Here is a 17,451-nt window from a genome sequence, read left to right on the forward strand (position 1 = left end):
GGGGGAGCAGGAACCACCAACCCACGCCCCTCAGATGACGGATGAGGGTCAGGGAGCCAGAGGGCTGTTTCTGTACAGAGGGGCTTGGAGCGGGAGGGTCTGTGGAAGGTGCCCAGGGAGGGCTGTGGTCCTGGTCTCCCTTCCGCACAAGTGGTTGGGGTGGGGTCCGGGTGAGGCAGGGAGGAGGAGGGGCAGCCAGGGTTGGGGATGCGGACTCTCTGGGGTGGCAGAGGGCACTGCACCTGCTGGCCGGGCCCTCACCAGGCGGCCTGCAGCAGCACCCACAGCAGGCTGGCAGAGGCGCTGGCCCACAGGGCACCAGGGCTGCCCGCCAGACTGGAGGCGGCACTGCGGTTGCACTGGCTGTCTTGGCAGCAGGAGACAGAGAGAGCGCGGCCATCAGAGGACACGGTGCTGTTGGGGCAGGTCGGGGCACAGGACTTCATGACAAGCATGCCACCCGGGTTGGCTGCGGAGAGAGAGCAGGGTCCCGCGGCTACTCGGGTGCCACACTGCCGTTGACACGTGCCCCACACCTGCCCAGCCAGGGGCCCCTACGTGACATGGCTTGACCTCCCCTGGGGGCAGTCCTTCCCAGGGACCTGAGCAACCTTGGCCGGGTCCAACTCAGCAGATCTACCTCCAGCCCACCCTGTCAGGGGTCACCCTCACCCCTCAGCATGGGAGAGCCTGGCAGTCTATGTCCTATGGGGGAAGTGGAGGCAGGGGGCCCTGGGTGGGGGCTGCTCCACTGCGTCTGTGTGAGACATGGCATCTGGGCCAATACAATGTGGGCTGTAGGGGACCCCAGGAACCCAGGAGCTTTGGGTAACGGTGAGCTGCCATGTCCCTAACCAGGACTTAAGTGAGAATTCAGAACATTTTGGAAGCTGTAATCCCAGACCAAGTGTGGGCAGGGAGAGAGTGAAGACCCCCAGCCTGCCCCGTGACTGTGAGGGGCCAGTGAGCAGTAGACGGCAGAAGGCAGTGGGGCGGGCAGACTCCCTCTGGCTACAATAGAGGGAGTGGAAAAGGCTGTAGGCGTGAGTTGAATCGTCCGCCAAGGATGCACCCTGTTGGCGCTGTGGGACACGGCACCCTGGCACCCCTCCATGGCAGGCATTGTAGCAGGCCCTCCAATCACATAGGAGGCCTGGAAAAGCACCCACACCCTGTTGTTAAGGAGCCTGTTCCACAGTCAGGTGCGGGGGGGAGCATTCTGCTGCCTGCTTCCAGGCCATCTCCAGGCAGGCCGAAGACCGCAAGCAAGCCTGGCCGGAGCTCAGCGGCAACCCTGCTGAGCTGGGACTCTGAGTGCCTGTTTGCTGGCCTGAGAAACGGGTTGGAGAGCTGTGGCTACTGCAGGAGTCATTGAAAAATAGACATTGGAAGGCTAGCCCTGGGCAGGGTCGGCAGCAAGGACCCTGGGCACGGTCGGCAGCAGGGACCCTGGGCAGCACTGTTCCGCTCCGGCTGCACCTGCTCTAGCTGGCTGTCTAGGGGGTGCAGGGCCATGAGGAGGCTGTCTGCTGCTCCCTCCTAGAGACACTGGGCCAGTGAGGAGACAGTCCTGAGATAGGTCCTGGGGCAGCCCCAGCCCCCCTGGGCCCATGTGGGGCCTCACGGGACTTGTAGGTGCCTGAGACGACCCCGGTCCCTGGATGAAATGGCAACACGGGCGCCCTCCTGCCCTGCTGCACCCACGCCTCCTTCCCCTGCAGGGAGCGCTTGGTCCGGGCCCTCCACCCCTCCTGCCCCGTGTTCTGGCCTGTCTTCCACTGGTTGTCCCACGACTGCCACATGCTGGCTTCTCGGCTGTCTCACTCCACCCCAGGATCCTCTGAGCCCCCATCTGGGTCTGATGCCAGCTCTGCTCAGGGTCCCCATCCACATGCACCCTCAGAGGGGCTCTGAGATGCCACAGGGAGGACAAGGCCCAGCAGGGAAGGTGCCGGGCGAGCGGAGCAAGTCCAGGGCCATGGAGCGTCCAGGGTCTGCAAGCAGCCTGCTGGCCCCTTCCCTCCCACTAGTCCGAGTGGCTGCACTGGGGTGGCCTGGGCTGCTGGTGGGGCGCCTCCGGGTACTCACTGGCCCGTGTGATGACGCAGTACTTGTCGGTCGCCGCACACTCCACTAGGGACTCGCAGTTCTCGTGGCCACAGCACACGTGGCAGTGCAGGGCCCGGGCTACGGGGAAGCACAGGCCCGTCAGTGCGGGCTGGGCCTGGGGCTGGGCGCCCGCCTCCCTCCCACCGGTGTGTCCTAGGAGCACAGTCTGCCGCGTGCAGGACGAGGGGTCTGTGCCCCTGGCCCTATGGGCTGGCCAGCTGTCAGCTCAGCTGGGCAGCCGTGTTGGAGCTAGGCCCTGCCTCCCTGGCCCGCAGCGGCCCTGGGGCCTGCAAAGCCAGGAGCTGGATCACAGTGGGAGGCGAGGGCGCTAAAGGGGACTGTGAGGCTGCAAGAGGCCTGAGCTCTGCTTGGCCCTGGCCCCAACCAGAGTGAGGGTGCGTGGCTGGAGGGTGGATGCAGCCCACGGCTCCTGCCCCCTGCAGCTGGGGGTACTCTTGAGCTGTGGGCCTTAGCCTGTGGTGGGAGCATAGGGCTGTTGGTCAGAGGCCAGGAGCGGCCCCTAGGCCATGGTTCCTCTTGCCTGAGCCTGCTACCTGCTCTACCTTGGGGCCCCATGCAGAGCTGAAGCAACTTTCTGTGGCCCCATGCTATGTGCTGAGCCCTGGCCAGTCCCTGGACCAAGCTGCTGCCCACCAGCACCCACAGGCTTCTTAGGAGTAGCTGACCGGCGCAGGGACTGGAGGAGCAAGGGGCCTTCCTGGACCCGCTCCTAGGCCCAAAGTCTACACCTCTGGGCCAGGATTCCAGAAGTTCCAGCTAAGTAGGAATGGCCTGTGTGTTCCAGGGCGGCCCTGGGCCTCCCAGAACTCTCTGCATCTAGTCCCCAGCGCTGGCGACCCCGAGAAAGACTTCTGCTTACCCTGCACAAGGACCTTCCAGCCTCAGGGTCCTCACTGAGCTCCCTGGACACTGGGGTGAGCTCCCCAGTAGCAGATACCTCTCTGGAGGCTCTGTCCAGCGTGCGCCAGAGGACCCCGTCCAGAGGCTCTGTGTACTGTCCCCTCCTTGGCGCAGCCTTCGCAGCCTCGGTCCCTCTCCACTACCTCCCTGCGATCAGAACCATCCCGACTGACCTTGCCCTTTGCTCCATCCCCGGGCCAGCTAGCTCAGGTCCTGGTTTGAGGCAGCCATGCCAGTCTTCCCAGCCCTCCTCAAACTGTTCCGCAAGGGCCCTTCCCTGACCCACACTCAGGGAGGCTAATTGTGGCTCATTATCTGCAAGATGATAATTATTCAGCTGATAATCACAGGCCCCGCTGCTACCCCTGTCCTGGCCCCAAAGCCGGGTCATGGAGGTCAGGACACAGCTGGCCAGAGGGCAGCCACCATACCCTGGCTGGCCCAGGGCGGCGCCAGGCAAGCCCTGGGGTCTGCAGAGGACACCCTCGCTGAGGCCCAGCCAGGAAGCTCAGGCGCCTTGGGACTCTTAGGTGGCATTTTGCTCCCCACGAGAGCCCAGAGGGGTGTTAGACACACCTGTGCCCCAACAAAGGAAGCTTCCGCAAAGGTTTCCTGCACCTCTCCAGGCCAGCCTGCTGCTCCTGGCACCTCAGCCAACCCCCACAGCCTCCAGGCCCCTGGGCCACCAGGCCTCCACAGGGCAGCCAACAGCCTTACCCAGGGCAGCACCCAGGACAGTCAGCAGTAGCAGCGCCAGGAAGGACTTCATCGTGGGACCAGCACCTGCGTCTGGGAACTGCCAGCTTGAGGAAGCTTTTATATGTGGCCCAGGCTCGGTCAGACCCAGTAATTTTGCCAGTAGATAAGCTGGGTCTGCCAAGGCTGGTCTGACTCACGCCCCTAGGCTCCCTCGCTCCTCCTCCAGGGCCCTGGGTTTCTAGGAGGTCCCCTGTGACCTGCACCTAGCCCTCTCCTGAACCTCCCACGGCCCCCGCTATAGTTACCAGGGGCTCCGGCCGGGCCAGGGATCAGGAAGGTGGTCCGGGGTGACCTGGTCAGGGCTTCGCTGGGGACACTGCATGTCCCCTCTGCGTTCACACATGCCCCACGCAGGCTGGGAATGGAGCCCGTTTCATTGGGGTAAGCTGAGGCAGTGCAAATGGAAAGCAGGCTTTTGGCTGGTGCTTTTCAATCTGTGGTGTGCACCTGCAGGCCCAGGGAAGGCTGGTGTAACCTAAAGTCCCAGGGGCCGGGATGAGGAGGGCAGGGTCTGAATGCATATAGCACTTTGGGGGTAATACTACCCCGTGCCCCAGTTCCTGATGAATCCTAAAGCTCTTAGACTCCTAGGCACAGGCTGGTCTCCAGCAGGGGCTCCCTGCCTCTCGGGAGCTCCCTGGGGCTGCCCCCCAACTCCCGCGGGCTCTGAGGGGCTGAAACTCTGCTCAGTTCCCTGGAGGAAGCTCACCTCTGGGTACTTGTGCCATAGGATAAGTGCTGTCACAAGACTGTTCCAGCCACGCCATGCCGAGCTGCCTATGCACTTGGTGGCCTGCTGGCCATGGGCCTTGCCGGGAGCTTCCACCCATCAGCCTGTCCCCAAGCCTGCAGGGGGTTGGTGGCGGCGGCAAGGTTGAACAGCCATGGTAGTGGGAGGGGTGAGGTCCAGGGGGCCCGCTGGGGTGCACAGGCCTGAAGGTGTTCCTGTAGGTTTCTGCCTGGGTCCTTCAGGAGGGACAGGTGTCTGCTGGCTGCACTGGGGACCAGCCCCTCACTCCCTAAACTTGTCCAGCTCCGCAGTCCTCCCTCATGCTAATACCAAGGCACCCAGTACCCAGGTGCCTGCCATGGGGAACCCTCCCTGAATGGCCTGCCTTGGAGCATAGGCAGTGCCGAACGCAGAGAGGCGGCAGCAGGGGACATGGGAGGGGGTGTGCAGGCCTCGGGTCAGGGTTGGGGTGGGGCCTTGTGCGTGCGCGTGTGTGCGTGTGTGCGTGTGTGTGTGTGTGTGTGTGTGTGTGTGTGTGTGAGGGTGGCGGCTGTGGGGTCCATGCTGCTGGAGGAACGTTAGTGAGAGGGGCTTTCAGCACAGGGCCACTTCCTGGAGAAGGTGCCAGGTGGCTGGCATTTGGACAGGGAGCAGGCGGCAGATGAGAGGCGCTGTAAGTTCAGCAGAGGACACATTCGGAGTTGTGGAATGTCCCCCCAGCCCCAGCACGATGGGCAGCGGCCCGATACTATTCTTTCATGGGGGCCGTGTGCCCAGGCCTGGGCCAGGGCATTTTCCTCCAAGTTGGGGTGGGCCGGAGGGGTGGGGGACAGCTGTCTGAGAAATGCTCATGGGCCCAGCTGCTCTCCTGGGATGGGAAGTAGGAAGGTGGGGACCCTCCCCATGGCACAGGAGCCCAGGTGGGGGTGGTGGGAGGAATGCAGCCTGGGCAGGCTGGGGAAGGGACTCTCCCCCGTAGGTCATTAAGTTAATCAGGCATCAGCACCCACTTTTACAAGCTAGGTGTCCCCAATTACAGCCCAGCCTGTCTCCCTGGGTCATAATTAACTCCTGGCCTCCCCCGCCTGGCTCCACTGCCAGAGCAGCAAGTAGGGATGAAGGCACCCAGTCCCAGGAATGAGGGAACAGGGCTGGGGTTTGGACAGCTGGGAGGCCCTCCAGAGTCAGCCTAGAGGAGCTGGGAACCTCAGTTAGGGACCCTCAAGACTTTATAGTGACCCGGAAGTCAAGCCTCCTGTGCCCACTGCCTGCTGGCTCACTCTCACCTGTGCTGGGGCCTTGGTCCAGGCAGCCTCGGGGTGACCCGGGTTCTGCTGTCTGTGTGTCCCCCAGCTGCAGGCACCTGTGTCCATCCCTTCTTGTAGCCTGCTGCTGTGCACCTCTGCTACCCCTTCCTGTACCTCATACTCAGGACCTGGCTGTGGCCTCTGCAGTTCTGGACCCCAAGTCCCTTCAGAGCCCTGAGCAAAGAAGGGCCATGGGGGCTCAGGCCACACCTGTTCCTTGCTTGCTTCACACTGGGGACATTGAGTCCCAGCAAGGCTGGGAGAAAGATTCCAACTCTGGCCAGTAAATGCCAGAAGAATTTGTGTTTGGGTCCTCGGGTTCCTGTGTCTTAGGCCTCAGCAGGACCAGCTTGGCAGCCCCAGGGTCTGGGCTGCAGGTGGAGGGGCAGCAGGAGGCACTTCCGGAGAAGCCCCTCCCAGTTCCCTTCCCTTGGGAGCTCTCCAGGATAAGAGCAGGGCTGTTAAAACCTGCTGGAACTCCTTAGGTCACTGGGGTCCAGAAACTGGACACAGACACACAGCCTAAAGGGGGCAGGGGTGTGGGTGGTGGGGCACAGCCATGTTCCCACCCACCTTAACAGGTGCAGGTGGGGCTCTGCACCCTGAGGAGCCACGCGGTAGACTAAGACTTTGTCCCCAACCCCGCTGTCAAGGCCCATGGTCTGGAGCAGCTCAAACCCACCCTCCTTACCCACACCCTTCTGTCCCCCGAGAATAAAGTCTCCTGCTAGGATGGGAAGCTTCGAGCCCTGCAGCCTTATGCACCGAATGTTTTGGTGCTGGAACACTAAGGGAAGGCATGTTCTAGCAACTGGCCAGTCTCCACCTCACTCCCTTACAGTCCTAGGAAGCGGGTCTTCCCTCCAGGGACACATTTCCTGTCTGCTCCTGCAGAAATCTTAGCACGGGTAAACTCCCTGACTGCCTGTGGATACTGGCCTTTCTGGCCCAAGTATGCCTTCCCCATGAAGTGGAGGTTCTAGGAGACACTCATGTCCCCGGTGCTCTATTTGTGGTGCCACCCCCACTGCCTTCACACCAGGGGGAGTAAACCTTCCTAGGGTCTGGTGAGCCTCTGCAGCGATCTGGGGGACCTGGTGGGCCTCTGCAGCGATCTGGGGGACCTGGTGGGCCTCTGCAGTGATCTGGGGGACCTGGTGGGCCTCTGCAGCGATCTGGGGGACCTGGTGGGCCTCTGCAGCGATCTGGGGGACCTGGTGGGCCTCTGCAGCGATCTGGGGGACCTGGTGGGCCTCTGCAGCGATCTGGGGGACCTGGTGGGCCTCTGCAGCGATCTGGGGGACCTGGTGGGCCTCTGCAGCGATCTGGGGGACCTGGTGGGCCTCTGCAGCGATCTGGGGGACCTGGTGGGCCTCTGCAGCGATCTGGGGGACCTGGTGGGCCTCTGCAGCGATCTGGGGGACCTGGTGGGCCTCTGCAGCGACCTGGGGGACCTGGTGGGCCTCTGCAGCGATCTGGGGGACCTGGTGGGCCTCTGCAGCGATCTGGGGGACCTGGTGGGCCTCTGCAGCGATCTGGGGGACCTGGTGAGCCTCTGCAGTGATCTGGGGATCTGGTGGGCCTCTGCAGTGATCTGGGGACCTGGTGGGCCTCTGCAGCGATCTGGGGGACCTGGTGAGCCTCTGCAGTGATCTGGGGGACCTGGTGGGCCTCTGCAGTGATCTGGGGGATCTGGTGGGCCTCTGCAGTGATCTGGGGACCTGGTGAGCCTCTGCAGTGATCTGGGGGACCTGGTGGGCCTCTGAGATGCAGCTGACTGCCAGGCTTTCACACTGTGACCCCCCAGAACAGCTGTGTCTGTTGACAGCACACTGGTAGGACCAGGCAGACTCTAGACTGAATGTTCTCCCTTGAGACACAGGGTCCACAACTCCTTGCTAAAGTCACTTCATTTTCAGTGTTTGAATAAACAAAGATAAATAAAAACTGCTTTCATGTTCTCAGATTTTAAAAACTGCCTGAAAGAAACCATGGATGAAAATTCTGTATGTTCTCCCAAAAGATTTGTTTTTCTCTTTTCATAAATTAGCTCTTCTATCTTAACAGACAGCAATGGGTACAAGAGAATGGAGCCAAACGCAGGCCTCTGGACAAGTGCAGGTGACAATTTAGAGAGGGGACACATGGCGAGGGTACAAGTGACACCTTAGAAAGATTCCACGCAACACGGGGGGGTGGGTACCCGGTGGTCTGAAGGGGATTGAGTTGCCTTTGGCATGACTTACATTAGCTACCAGGAATGTGGGAATTCATAGCCCACTGGCTGCTGGCAAACTGTCGTTGCCAGGACTTCTGTATGGGTCTGTTTTTGGTGTTCCTTCTGGCAGGGTGGTTGGGGACACTCCCTCCCCTGCCTCCAGCCCTCTCCCAGGGGCAGTTGAGGGGCATTCTCCCCTGCCTGTGCCTGTGTCGGCTGGGAAGTGCTCTACAGAAGGGGAAGAAGGGCCACCAGGAGCTGTGTAGAGGCTGGGGCTCCTGGTGCCCCAACAAAGCATAGGCTGGATTCCAGGGGAAGCTGGGAATCGCCAAACGCTTCATCTGCTAGCATGGCTTACAGCCTGGCAGCTTCTCCAGCTTGGCTGCCCATTTACTGCTGTGCCGTATGTGGGCCCCAGGACCTGCACGCAGGAGCTCCCACAGCCCCCTGGAAGGCAGGGTAGGGCAGAGTACTGCATGAGTGAGCAGGAGAATGGCACAGAGGCCACCTCCTTCAGGAAGCCTCCTGGGAACCACACACAGCCACATGCTCTCTCTACCCTGGAGGCTCCTTGAGCTCCAATGCCCACCTGCCCACACCCAGCCTCTCTGGAGGAGGAGTAGAAAGCTAGGAACCGCGTACAGCCAGCTGCCAAGGGGACTTCTGCTCTGGGTCAGAGGGTCCTTCCACCAGTGGCAGCACAGCAGGTCATTTCCCACACTTCTGGGCATAGCAGTATCCTGATGCTTTCTATCAGAGACTTTGTGACCATCCCACTCTGCTCCAGGAGGACAGAGCAGAGCATGAGGGAGGCAGCTTCACACAGAGCTTGCAAAGCCTGCCCCATAAGAAGTATGCAAAGCTTCTGTCTGCGCAGCTGGTTCGTGTCCAAGCTGCTTCATTTCCCATCCAGCTCCTTACAATGACCTGCGAAAGCTAATAGCCTGTGTCAACGAGGGAGACCCAGAAGAAGCTCCTGCTCCTGGCTTCAGATCGGCTCAGCTCTGGCATTTGCGGCCACTTGGGGAGTGAAACAGCAGATAGGAGAGTCTCTGTCTCTGCTTCTCTCTGTAGCACTGCCTTTCAAACAAAAAGAAATAAACCTTTTTAAAAAGCACCTTTTGCTCCTATGGCTTCGGTTGCACCAGATCCCCCACGGCGTCAAGCCCTGTCTCTCTCTGCAGCTACGGTCAGTATGAATGCTGGGACATCTCAGTCCCAGCACCCAAGGATGCTGAGACACGGTGACTCAGGTTGGGGTCCGTGTCTCCCTGGGTCAGGCCATGTGAGCTCCCGGCAGTGCTCTGGGTGCTGAGGTCTCAGCAGCTGGTTTCAGCTGGCTGCCGGCTTCTGTCACCCTGGAACATAACCTCTCAGTGCAGCTGGCCCCTAGGATTTGAGGTGCTCAGAGAAAGCTCTGGGTTGATTGCCTCTGAGTGGGCAGCACCACCTAGTGGCCTCGAGCTTGAGGATTTGTCCACATCCCCAGGCAAAGCCATGCCCCTGTCCATCTAGGGGAAGCAGGGGACTCCGCTTAGGGGGCAGAAGGAGATTCTAACCATCGGATTCTATCTACTCCAGGGGATTGAAGTCTGATGCGCTTGGGGTGCTTCCTTCCTTAATCCATTAGCCAAACTCCATTCTACTTTATTGTTGTTATCATTATATTCTATTTTAGGGTACACTTCCATAGGCTCATGCCCCAATCCCTCCCAACCCCGATTTCCTCTGTTATTGTTGTGACGATAGTGCAGTTCTTCATAACAGCGTATCAAGATTCCCTATCATTATTACAATAGCGCAGTCCTTCCTAAGCAGTCGTAAGTCCGTCATTCTGCTATTTAAGTGCATCCTGACATTGCAGGTACAGGCAATGGCAGAGAGTCTAGTACCCTGTTGTTAAGATATATTTAACCGTTTCATCGGGAGTCCATCTTTGATTTGGAAGTAGAGATGCATACTGCATTGTATCTTCACATCTGGACGTGATAGTCCCTACCACACAGTTATATTATACAAAATGAAACTCCATAAAACAGAATCAACAACAGGAAGAAAGTTAAAAGACTTACAGTGCCATGAAGTTAAGTAACATGCCGCTGAATGACCAATGTGTCATTGAAGAAAAAGAAAATCAAAAGCTGTCTTCTAGAAAATGGTGCTACTGTATGACCTATGAGTCAGTGAAGAATTTAATACAAGAAACTACTTTGAAGAAATGAAAACAAAAACAAAAGTGTCAAACCCATGAGATGTAGGAAAAACAGTTTTGAAAGGGCTACTGATGTTATATTTTGCATGCCTGCTATCAGAGAACATACAATGTTTGTCCTTTGGGAATGGACTTGCCTCTCTGAGCATGATGGTCTCTACTTGAGACCATTTGGTTTCAAATGGTAGAATTTCCTTCTTTTTTATCTTTAAAGATTTACTTATTTTTGTTGGAAAGGCAGATTTACAGAGAGCGGGAGATACTGAGAGAAAGATCATGCTTCTGCTGGTTCGTGCCGCAAGTGCCTGCAAAGGCCAGAGCTGAGCTGATCCAAAGCCAGGAGCAGGAGCCAGGAGCTCCTCCAGGTCTTCCATGCAGGTGCAGGGTCCCAAGGCCTTGGGCCATCCTCAGCTTCCATCCCAAGCTACAAGCCTGGAGCTGGAAAGGAAGTGGGGCAGCTGGGATATGAACCGTGCTCAGATGGTATCCCAGCGCTTGTAAGACGAGGACTTTAGCCACTAGGCTACACTGCTGAACCCCCAGAATTTAAGTTTCTTTTATTATTATTATTTTTATTTTGGATTTTTACATAGTGGATAAGAATGCCAGTGGTCAAGCGTTACAGGAAAGTGGGTAAGACCATTGTTTCCGCATTCTCCTTGTTTGTTTCCTGCATCTGGTGGAAGTGGGGAGACAAAGGGTGAGGCTGTAAGAGCTTAGAATAACCGCTTGATTTTGCTTCTGTATATTGCTTTCTGCTGAGCAAGAGTAGAGCCATGTTGGAATAAATATAGAAAAGTTATTTCATGAAGCAAGTAAAAGTTTCAGTTTCCCAGACATGAACAAGGCAGCTGCAGGAATGGAGGAGATAAGGTAGCAAGGCCGGAGCAGCAAGGCCAACACAAGAATATAGTGGATAAGAAAGGGAGGCACAACAGTCTGAGAAAGTGCAGACTGTTATGCCAAGCCAAGGGGGCCCTGGCGCTGTCTAATCTTAAAGTAAAATGCTAGCTGTTATGCGAAGTTTGCGGTTTTGTCCTTTAAAAAGGTGCTTTAACCTGCTTAGGGCGCGCAGACTCCTGGGTGTCTCCAGAGACTCTGTCGCCCATTCGCGAATGCTCAATAAAATCCTCATGCTTTTTACAGCCTCTGCTTTGTGACTTGTCTTGCCGAACGGAGTGGCTCCCCTTCCACGGGGTTGGACTCTCCCCGAGTCTAACATTTTGGTGCATTGGCCGGGAAACAGGAGCAACCGTCCTCGGCAAGCAACATCCTAGCAGGGGGAGGTAAGACCGATCGGAAAGTGTGTATTTTTGTGTGTTGTTCTGTTCTGTCCTTGTCCCCCCCCAGTCTTTGAACGGTACCGGTTTGATTTGAATTTGTACGCTGGAGGACGCTCCAGTGCTTTGGAGACGGGGTGAAGATCACGTCACCCTCGTCTGGCCTTGTATGGTCGCCCCAGAGCGGCCGTCTTGTATCTTGTATTGGGCCCTTTGGAAATCTTGTATCGCGCGAATCCTGTTTGTGTCATTTGTTTGTTTTGTAATTGTGTGTAGTCTCTTGTCTTTGAATATGGGTCAGACTGAGTCTTCTCCCCTAAGTCTTACTCTCCAACATTGGCCTGACGTTTCCACCCGTGCTCACAACCTATCAGTGGAAGTGCGTCGAAAGAAATGGAAAACTCTCTGCACCGTTGAGTGGCCGACTCTCGCTGCTTCATGGCCGCCCAGCGGCACCTTTAATCTAACCACTATCTTGCAGGTGAAAGGCCTCATCAGGGCGACAGGGCCATCGGGGCATCCCGACCAGTTACCGTATATCTTGGTATGGGAGGACCTCGTGGTTAATCCCCCGCCGTGGGCTCAACCTTTTCTCATTGCACCCTGTCCTCCTCCTCCTCCTTCTCCAGAATTGCCGGCGCCTTCAGCTCCGCCCCTACCCCAACCCTCTGCTCTTGTTTCCCTCTGTCCGCTGGAAGCTACACGTCCTCGACCTAAGCCTGTCCTGCCTGATGATAGTCAGACGGACCTATTAATGACCTCTGAACTTCCTCCACCTTATCCCCAGGAGCATCAACCTGAAGGAGAACCCCCAAGAGGAAGACCGGGGGAGATGGGCTCTCCAGACACCACTGTAAATGAACAGCCTGAAGCCAGATCCCCAATCCATACCAGGTTGCGGCTACGCAGGGCTCAATTGGAGGAGGGAGAAAGAGGAGAAGGGCAATGGTCTTCACAGTTGTACCCCTTGAGAATTGTAGGGGGGCAGGTCCAGTATTGGCCTTTCTCTGCCTCTGATTTGTATAATTGGAAAACTCATAACCCTCCTTTCTCCCAAGACCCCCAAGCATTAACAGGTCTCATCGAGTCCATCTTGTTGACGCACCAGCCGACTTGGGATGATTGTCAGCAGCTGTTACGGACTCTACTGACCACAGAAGAAGTCCAACGGGTGCTGATGGAGGCCAGAAAGAATGTCCTTCGGGCAGCCCACCCAACTTCCAAACGAAATTGATGAAGTGTTCCCCCTTGTCCGACCTAATTGGGACTTCGACACTCCAAATGGTAGGGAGCGTCTCCGTCTTTATCGCCAGACTCTGTTGGCAGGTCTCAAGGGTGCCGGAAGGCGACCCACTAATTTGGCTAAGGTAAGAGCAGTTCTACAGGGAGCTGGGGAGACTCCCGTGGGATTCTTAGAAAGACTAATGGAAGCATACCGCATGTATACACCGTTTGATCCGGCAAGTGAAGATAGGCAGGGGGAAGTGATTATGGCTTTCATAGGACAGTCAGCACCAGACATTCGAAATAAGTTACAAAGACTAGAAGGATTACAGAATTATAGCTTGCAGGACTTAGTAAAAGAGGCAGATAAAATTTTCAATAAGAGAGAGACTCCGGAAGAGAGAGAAGAGAGACTAAGAAAGATGCAGGAAGAAAGAGAGGATAAGAGAGATAAGCGACGGAATAAAGAACTGAGCCGTATCTTGGCCACTGTAGTTCATAACAAGCAAATAACATCCCAGGGAACTGAGATAGGGAGACAGTTTAGAGAACAGGGAGGTGAGCGGCGAAACCGTTTAGGGAAAGATCAATGTGCTTACTGTAAAGAGAACGGCCATTGGGCAAAGGATTGTCCCAACAATCCTAGAAACAAGAAAAGGCAGACCTCAGTTTTGACTTTAGAAGACTAGGCCAGTCGGGGCCAGGAGCCTCCCCCTGAGCCCAGGCTAACTCTGTCTGTGGGAGGCAAGCCCACCACGTTTCTAGTAGACACCGGGGCTCAACATTCAGTTTTGACAACTACTGATGGACCTATGAGCCAGAAGACCTCGTGGGTACAGGGAGCCACAGGAGGACGCGCGTACCGGTGGACGACTAATCGGCGGGTCGACTTGGCTACAGGTACTGTCACTCACTCCTTTTTACATGTGCCTGATTGTCCCTATCCCCTATTGGGACGAGATCTTCTGACAAAACTGGGAGCACAAATCAACTTTAAAGAACAAGAAATAACAGTGACTGGGCCTCAGGGGCAATCCCTGTGCATCTTAACCCTAAAATTAGAAAATGAATACAAACTACATGAGGCCATTAAAGAAACTGAAACTAACAAAGAGGGAACCCCACCTTACATGGAGAGATGGATGACTGAATTCCCAGATGCATGGGCAGAGACGGGTGGCATGGGATTGTCAGTGCAACAGCCACCAGTACACGTACAACTAAAGGCTACTGCAGGGCCCGTGGCTATCAGACAATATCCCATGTCAAGGAAAGCCTTTGAGGGCATTCGCCCCCACATCCACAGACTGCTAAAACTGGGAATTCTCATTCCTTGCCGGTCACCGTGGAACACTCCTCTCCTACCAGTGCAGAAGCCGGGGACAAATGACTATAGGCCCGTCCAAGACCTAAGAGAAATAAATAGTCGTGTAGAAGACATACACCCCACTGTGCCAAATCCTTATAACCTTCTCAGCTCCTTGCCTCCCTCCCATGTGTGGTATAGTGTCCTGGATTTAAAGGATGCTTTCTTTTGTTTAAGACTGAGCCCGGCGAGCCAACCTTTATTTGCTTTTGAATGGAGAGATCCAGAACATGGAGTAAGTGGGCAGCTGACTTGGACTCGATTGCCACAAGGCTTCAAAAATTCCCCCACCATCTTTGATGAGGCCCTACATCAAGACTTGGTGGCATTCAGATTAAGTAACCCCAATCTGACTCTCCTCCAATATGTAGATGATCTCTTACTGGCAGCACCTACCAGGGAGGCCTGCCTAGAAGGGACAAGGGCCCTGTTACGTGAATTGGGAGCCCTAGGATATCGGGCATCTGCCAAGAAAGCCCAGATATGCAGAGAGGAGGTAACCTACCTAGGATATATCATAAAGGGAGGAAAAAGATGGTTAACTGAAGCCAGGAAAGCTGCGGTAGCGTCTATACCAGTCCCAAGGAACTCCCGGCAGGTACGTGAGTTTCTGGGAACGGCAGGATTCTGCCGGCTGTGGATACCTGGGTTTGCGGAGCTGGCCGCTCCCTTGTACATGTTAACGAAGGAAAAAAACTCCTTCATCTGGGGAAAAGAACAACAACGGGCTTTTGATTGCATTAAAGAGGCCCTCCTAACAGCACCGGCCCTGGGACTGCCTGATGTCACAAAACCATTCACACTGTATGTGGATGAGGCCAAAGGAATTGCAAAAGGAGTATTGACGCAGCCCCTAGGCCCTTGGAGACGACTGGTTGCCTACCTTTCAAAGAAACTAGATCCAGTGGCCTCAGGGTGGCCCCCTTGCCTGCGCATGGTAGCAGCTATTGCGACCCTGCTCAGGGACGCAAACAAACTGACCCTGGGACAGAAAGTGACAATAATAGCTCCACATGCTGTGGAGTCAGTTGTCCGCCAACCGCCAGACAGATGGCTTTCAAACGCCCGCATGACTCACTACCAGGCTTTGCTCTTAGCTCCTGAACGCATTACTTTTGGACCAGTTGCTACGCTCAATCCCGCTTCCCTATTGCCGGAGCCGGGAACGGCCAAGGATGCCCCCCATGACTGCTCCCAGATTCTGGCCGAAGTTCATGGGACTCGTGAAGATCTAACTGACCAGCCTCTACCAGATGCGGAGGTAACCTGGTTCACAGATGGCAGCAGCTATGTCACCGAAGGAACTCGGCGGGCAGGAGCAGCAGTGGTGAGTAACAATGACTCCATAGTCTGGGCCAGTGCCCTAGAGCCAGGGACGTCGGCCCAGCGAGCTGAACTAATAGCCCTCACAAAGGCTCTAGAACTGGCGGCGGGAAAAGTAGCAAACATCTATACTGACAGTAGGTATGCTTTTGCTACGGCCCATGTGCACGGTGAGATTTATCGCAGAAGGGGCCTCTTAACTTCAGGAGGACGAGAAATAAAGAACAAGCAAGAGATAATAAACCTCTTGAGGGCACTATTCCTTCCAAAAAGACTAAGCATTATTCATTGTCCGGGCCACCAAAAAGGAACAGATCCAGTAGCTAGAGGAAATAGACTGGCAGACCAGACTGCAAAAACTGTTGCCACTGAGCCAATCTCAGCCCTACCCCTGGAAATAAACTCAAAAATGGGACCCGAAGAGACCAGGCAAAACACAGATGACATAGTCTGCAACTGGGGAGTTCCATTTAAATATACTGATAATGACAGAACTCTCATTAAAGAACTCGAAGGGGAATGGGATGCTAAGTGCAAAGCATGGAAAAAAGGAGACAAGGTCATCCTGCCCTATCGCATAGCTACTGAAATCATTGAACACCTCCACCGCCTCACTCATTTAAGCCAGAGAAAAATGCACGCTCTACTTACAAATGAAAAATGCCCGTTTATAACTCCTGACCTGCAGTTTCTTACTCAAATTACAGTGGACCAATGCAAGCCTTGTGCCCAGGTAAACGCAGGGCGACTAAAACTCCCCCAAGGAGCCCGTGCCCGAGGACACCGACCGGGAATACAATGGGAAATAGACTTTACTGAAGTAAAACCGGGACTGTATGGTTATAAATATCTCTTAGTTTTTGTAGACACCTTTTCAGGCTGGGTAGAAGGCTACCCCACGAAGAATGAAACGGCCACGACAGTCGTTAAAAAACTCCTTGAAGAAATTTTTCCCCGGTACGGATTGCCGCAAGTATTGGGGTCAGATAACGGTCCCGCTTTCGCCTCCCAGGTAAGTCAGGGAGTGGCCAAGAGTTTGGGGATCAATTGGAAACTACATTGTGCTTATCGACCCCAGAGTTCAGGCCAAGTAGAAAGAATGAATAGAACTCTAAAAGAGACCTTGACTAAATTAGCCCTAGAGACTGGCGGAAAAGACTGGGTACGGCTCCTCCCTATGGCCCTTTTTCGAGTGCGCAACACTCCTGCATATCATGGGCTGACTCCCTTTGAAATATTATATGGGAGCCCACCACCGGCATCCTCTTTCTGTGATTTTGATCCTACCATGTTCCCCCATCCACCCTCGTTACAGGCGCATCTCCAGGCTCTCAGAGCAGTGAGAGAGTACATCTGGAAACCGCTTGCAGAGGCCTACAAGGACAAAGACATTCCACCGTGCCCTCACCCGTTCAAGGAAGGAGACCAGGTGTATGTCCGGAGACACCAGGCAAAAACCTTAGAACCACGGTGGAAAGGACCCTTCACCGTCCTACTGACTACTCCAACCGCCCTGAAAGTCGACGGAATTGCTGCCTGGGTACATGCCTCCCACGTGAAGCACGCCAAGGATCAGCCAGCAACAGGGACTACAGGGACTGACCAGGAACCAGAATGGAAACTCCAACGAACCCCAAATCCTCTAAAGATAAGACTGACTCGTGCTTAAAAATGTACTTTTTGACTTTGCTATCTCTTCCATGTTCATTGTCAGATTATAACCCACATACCCCCCATAAAATTACCTGGAAAATCAGTAGTTTAGAAATAGGAACAGTCATAAATAGCACTCAAGTCATTGGACCGGTTGATGTTACCTTCCCCAAACTATATTTTGATCTATGTGACCTAGTTGGAGGAGCATGGGAGACTCCCGGTCTCCCTTATTCAGGAACTAGTAGTCGGAACGCGTATGGCTGTGAGAATGTACTGGGATGGTTACACACCAGAGCCAGACCCTTTTACATTTGTCCGGGGAGTGACCGTAGCAAAGCCAAAATCA

General features: G+C 55.5%; 1 protein-coding gene and 1 long non-coding RNA gene across 2 annotated transcripts; one reads left to right on the plus strand and one right to left on the minus strand.

Annotated features, from left to right (window-relative positions):
• Positions 1 to 257: 257 nt before the first annotated feature.
• On the minus strand, positions 258 to 3,799 carry LOC121161908 (lymphocyte antigen 6D-like). Its single transcript, XM_040988579.1, has 3 exons — positions 3,748 to 3,799; positions 2,089 to 2,187; positions 258 to 469 (listed from the first exon to the last, which is right to left on the minus strand). Exons 1-3 carry the CDS (start codon positions 3,797 to 3,799, stop codon positions 258 to 260), a joined length of 363 nt encoding a protein of 120 aa, XP_040844513.1.
• Positions 3,800 to 16,428: 12,629 nt separating this feature from the next.
• On the plus strand, positions 16,429 to 16,875 carry LOC121161894. Its single transcript, XR_005884735.1, has 2 exons — positions 16,429 to 16,461; positions 16,765 to 16,875. It is a non-coding gene; the product is annotated as an uncharacterized LOC121161894 (long non-coding RNA).
• Positions 16,876 to 17,451: the final 576 nt, after the last annotated feature.

The sequence above is a fragment of the Ochotona curzoniae genome, unplaced genomic scaffold (assembly GCF_017591425.1).
Source record: "Ochotona curzoniae isolate NIBS_2020 unplaced genomic scaffold, NIBS_Ocur_1.0 contig_4917, whole genome shotgun sequence".
Taxonomy (NCBI): Eukaryota; Metazoa; Chordata; class Mammalia; order Lagomorpha; family Ochotonidae; genus Ochotona; species Ochotona curzoniae.

Coding starts and splice junctions, on each gene's coding strand:
- LOC121161908 (XM_040988579.1), bottom strand. CDS start 3,799: ATGAAGTCCTTCCTGGCGCTGCTACTGCTGACTGTCCTGGGTGCTGCC. Junction 2,188..3,747: donor TGTCCTGGGTGCTGCCCTGG/GTAAGGCTGTTG, acceptor GCTTCCCCGTAG/CCCGGGCCCTGCACTGCCAC. Junction 470..2,088: donor CTGCGTCATCACACGGGCCA/GTGAGTACCCGG, acceptor CTCTCTCCGCAG/CCAACCCGGGTGGCATGCTT.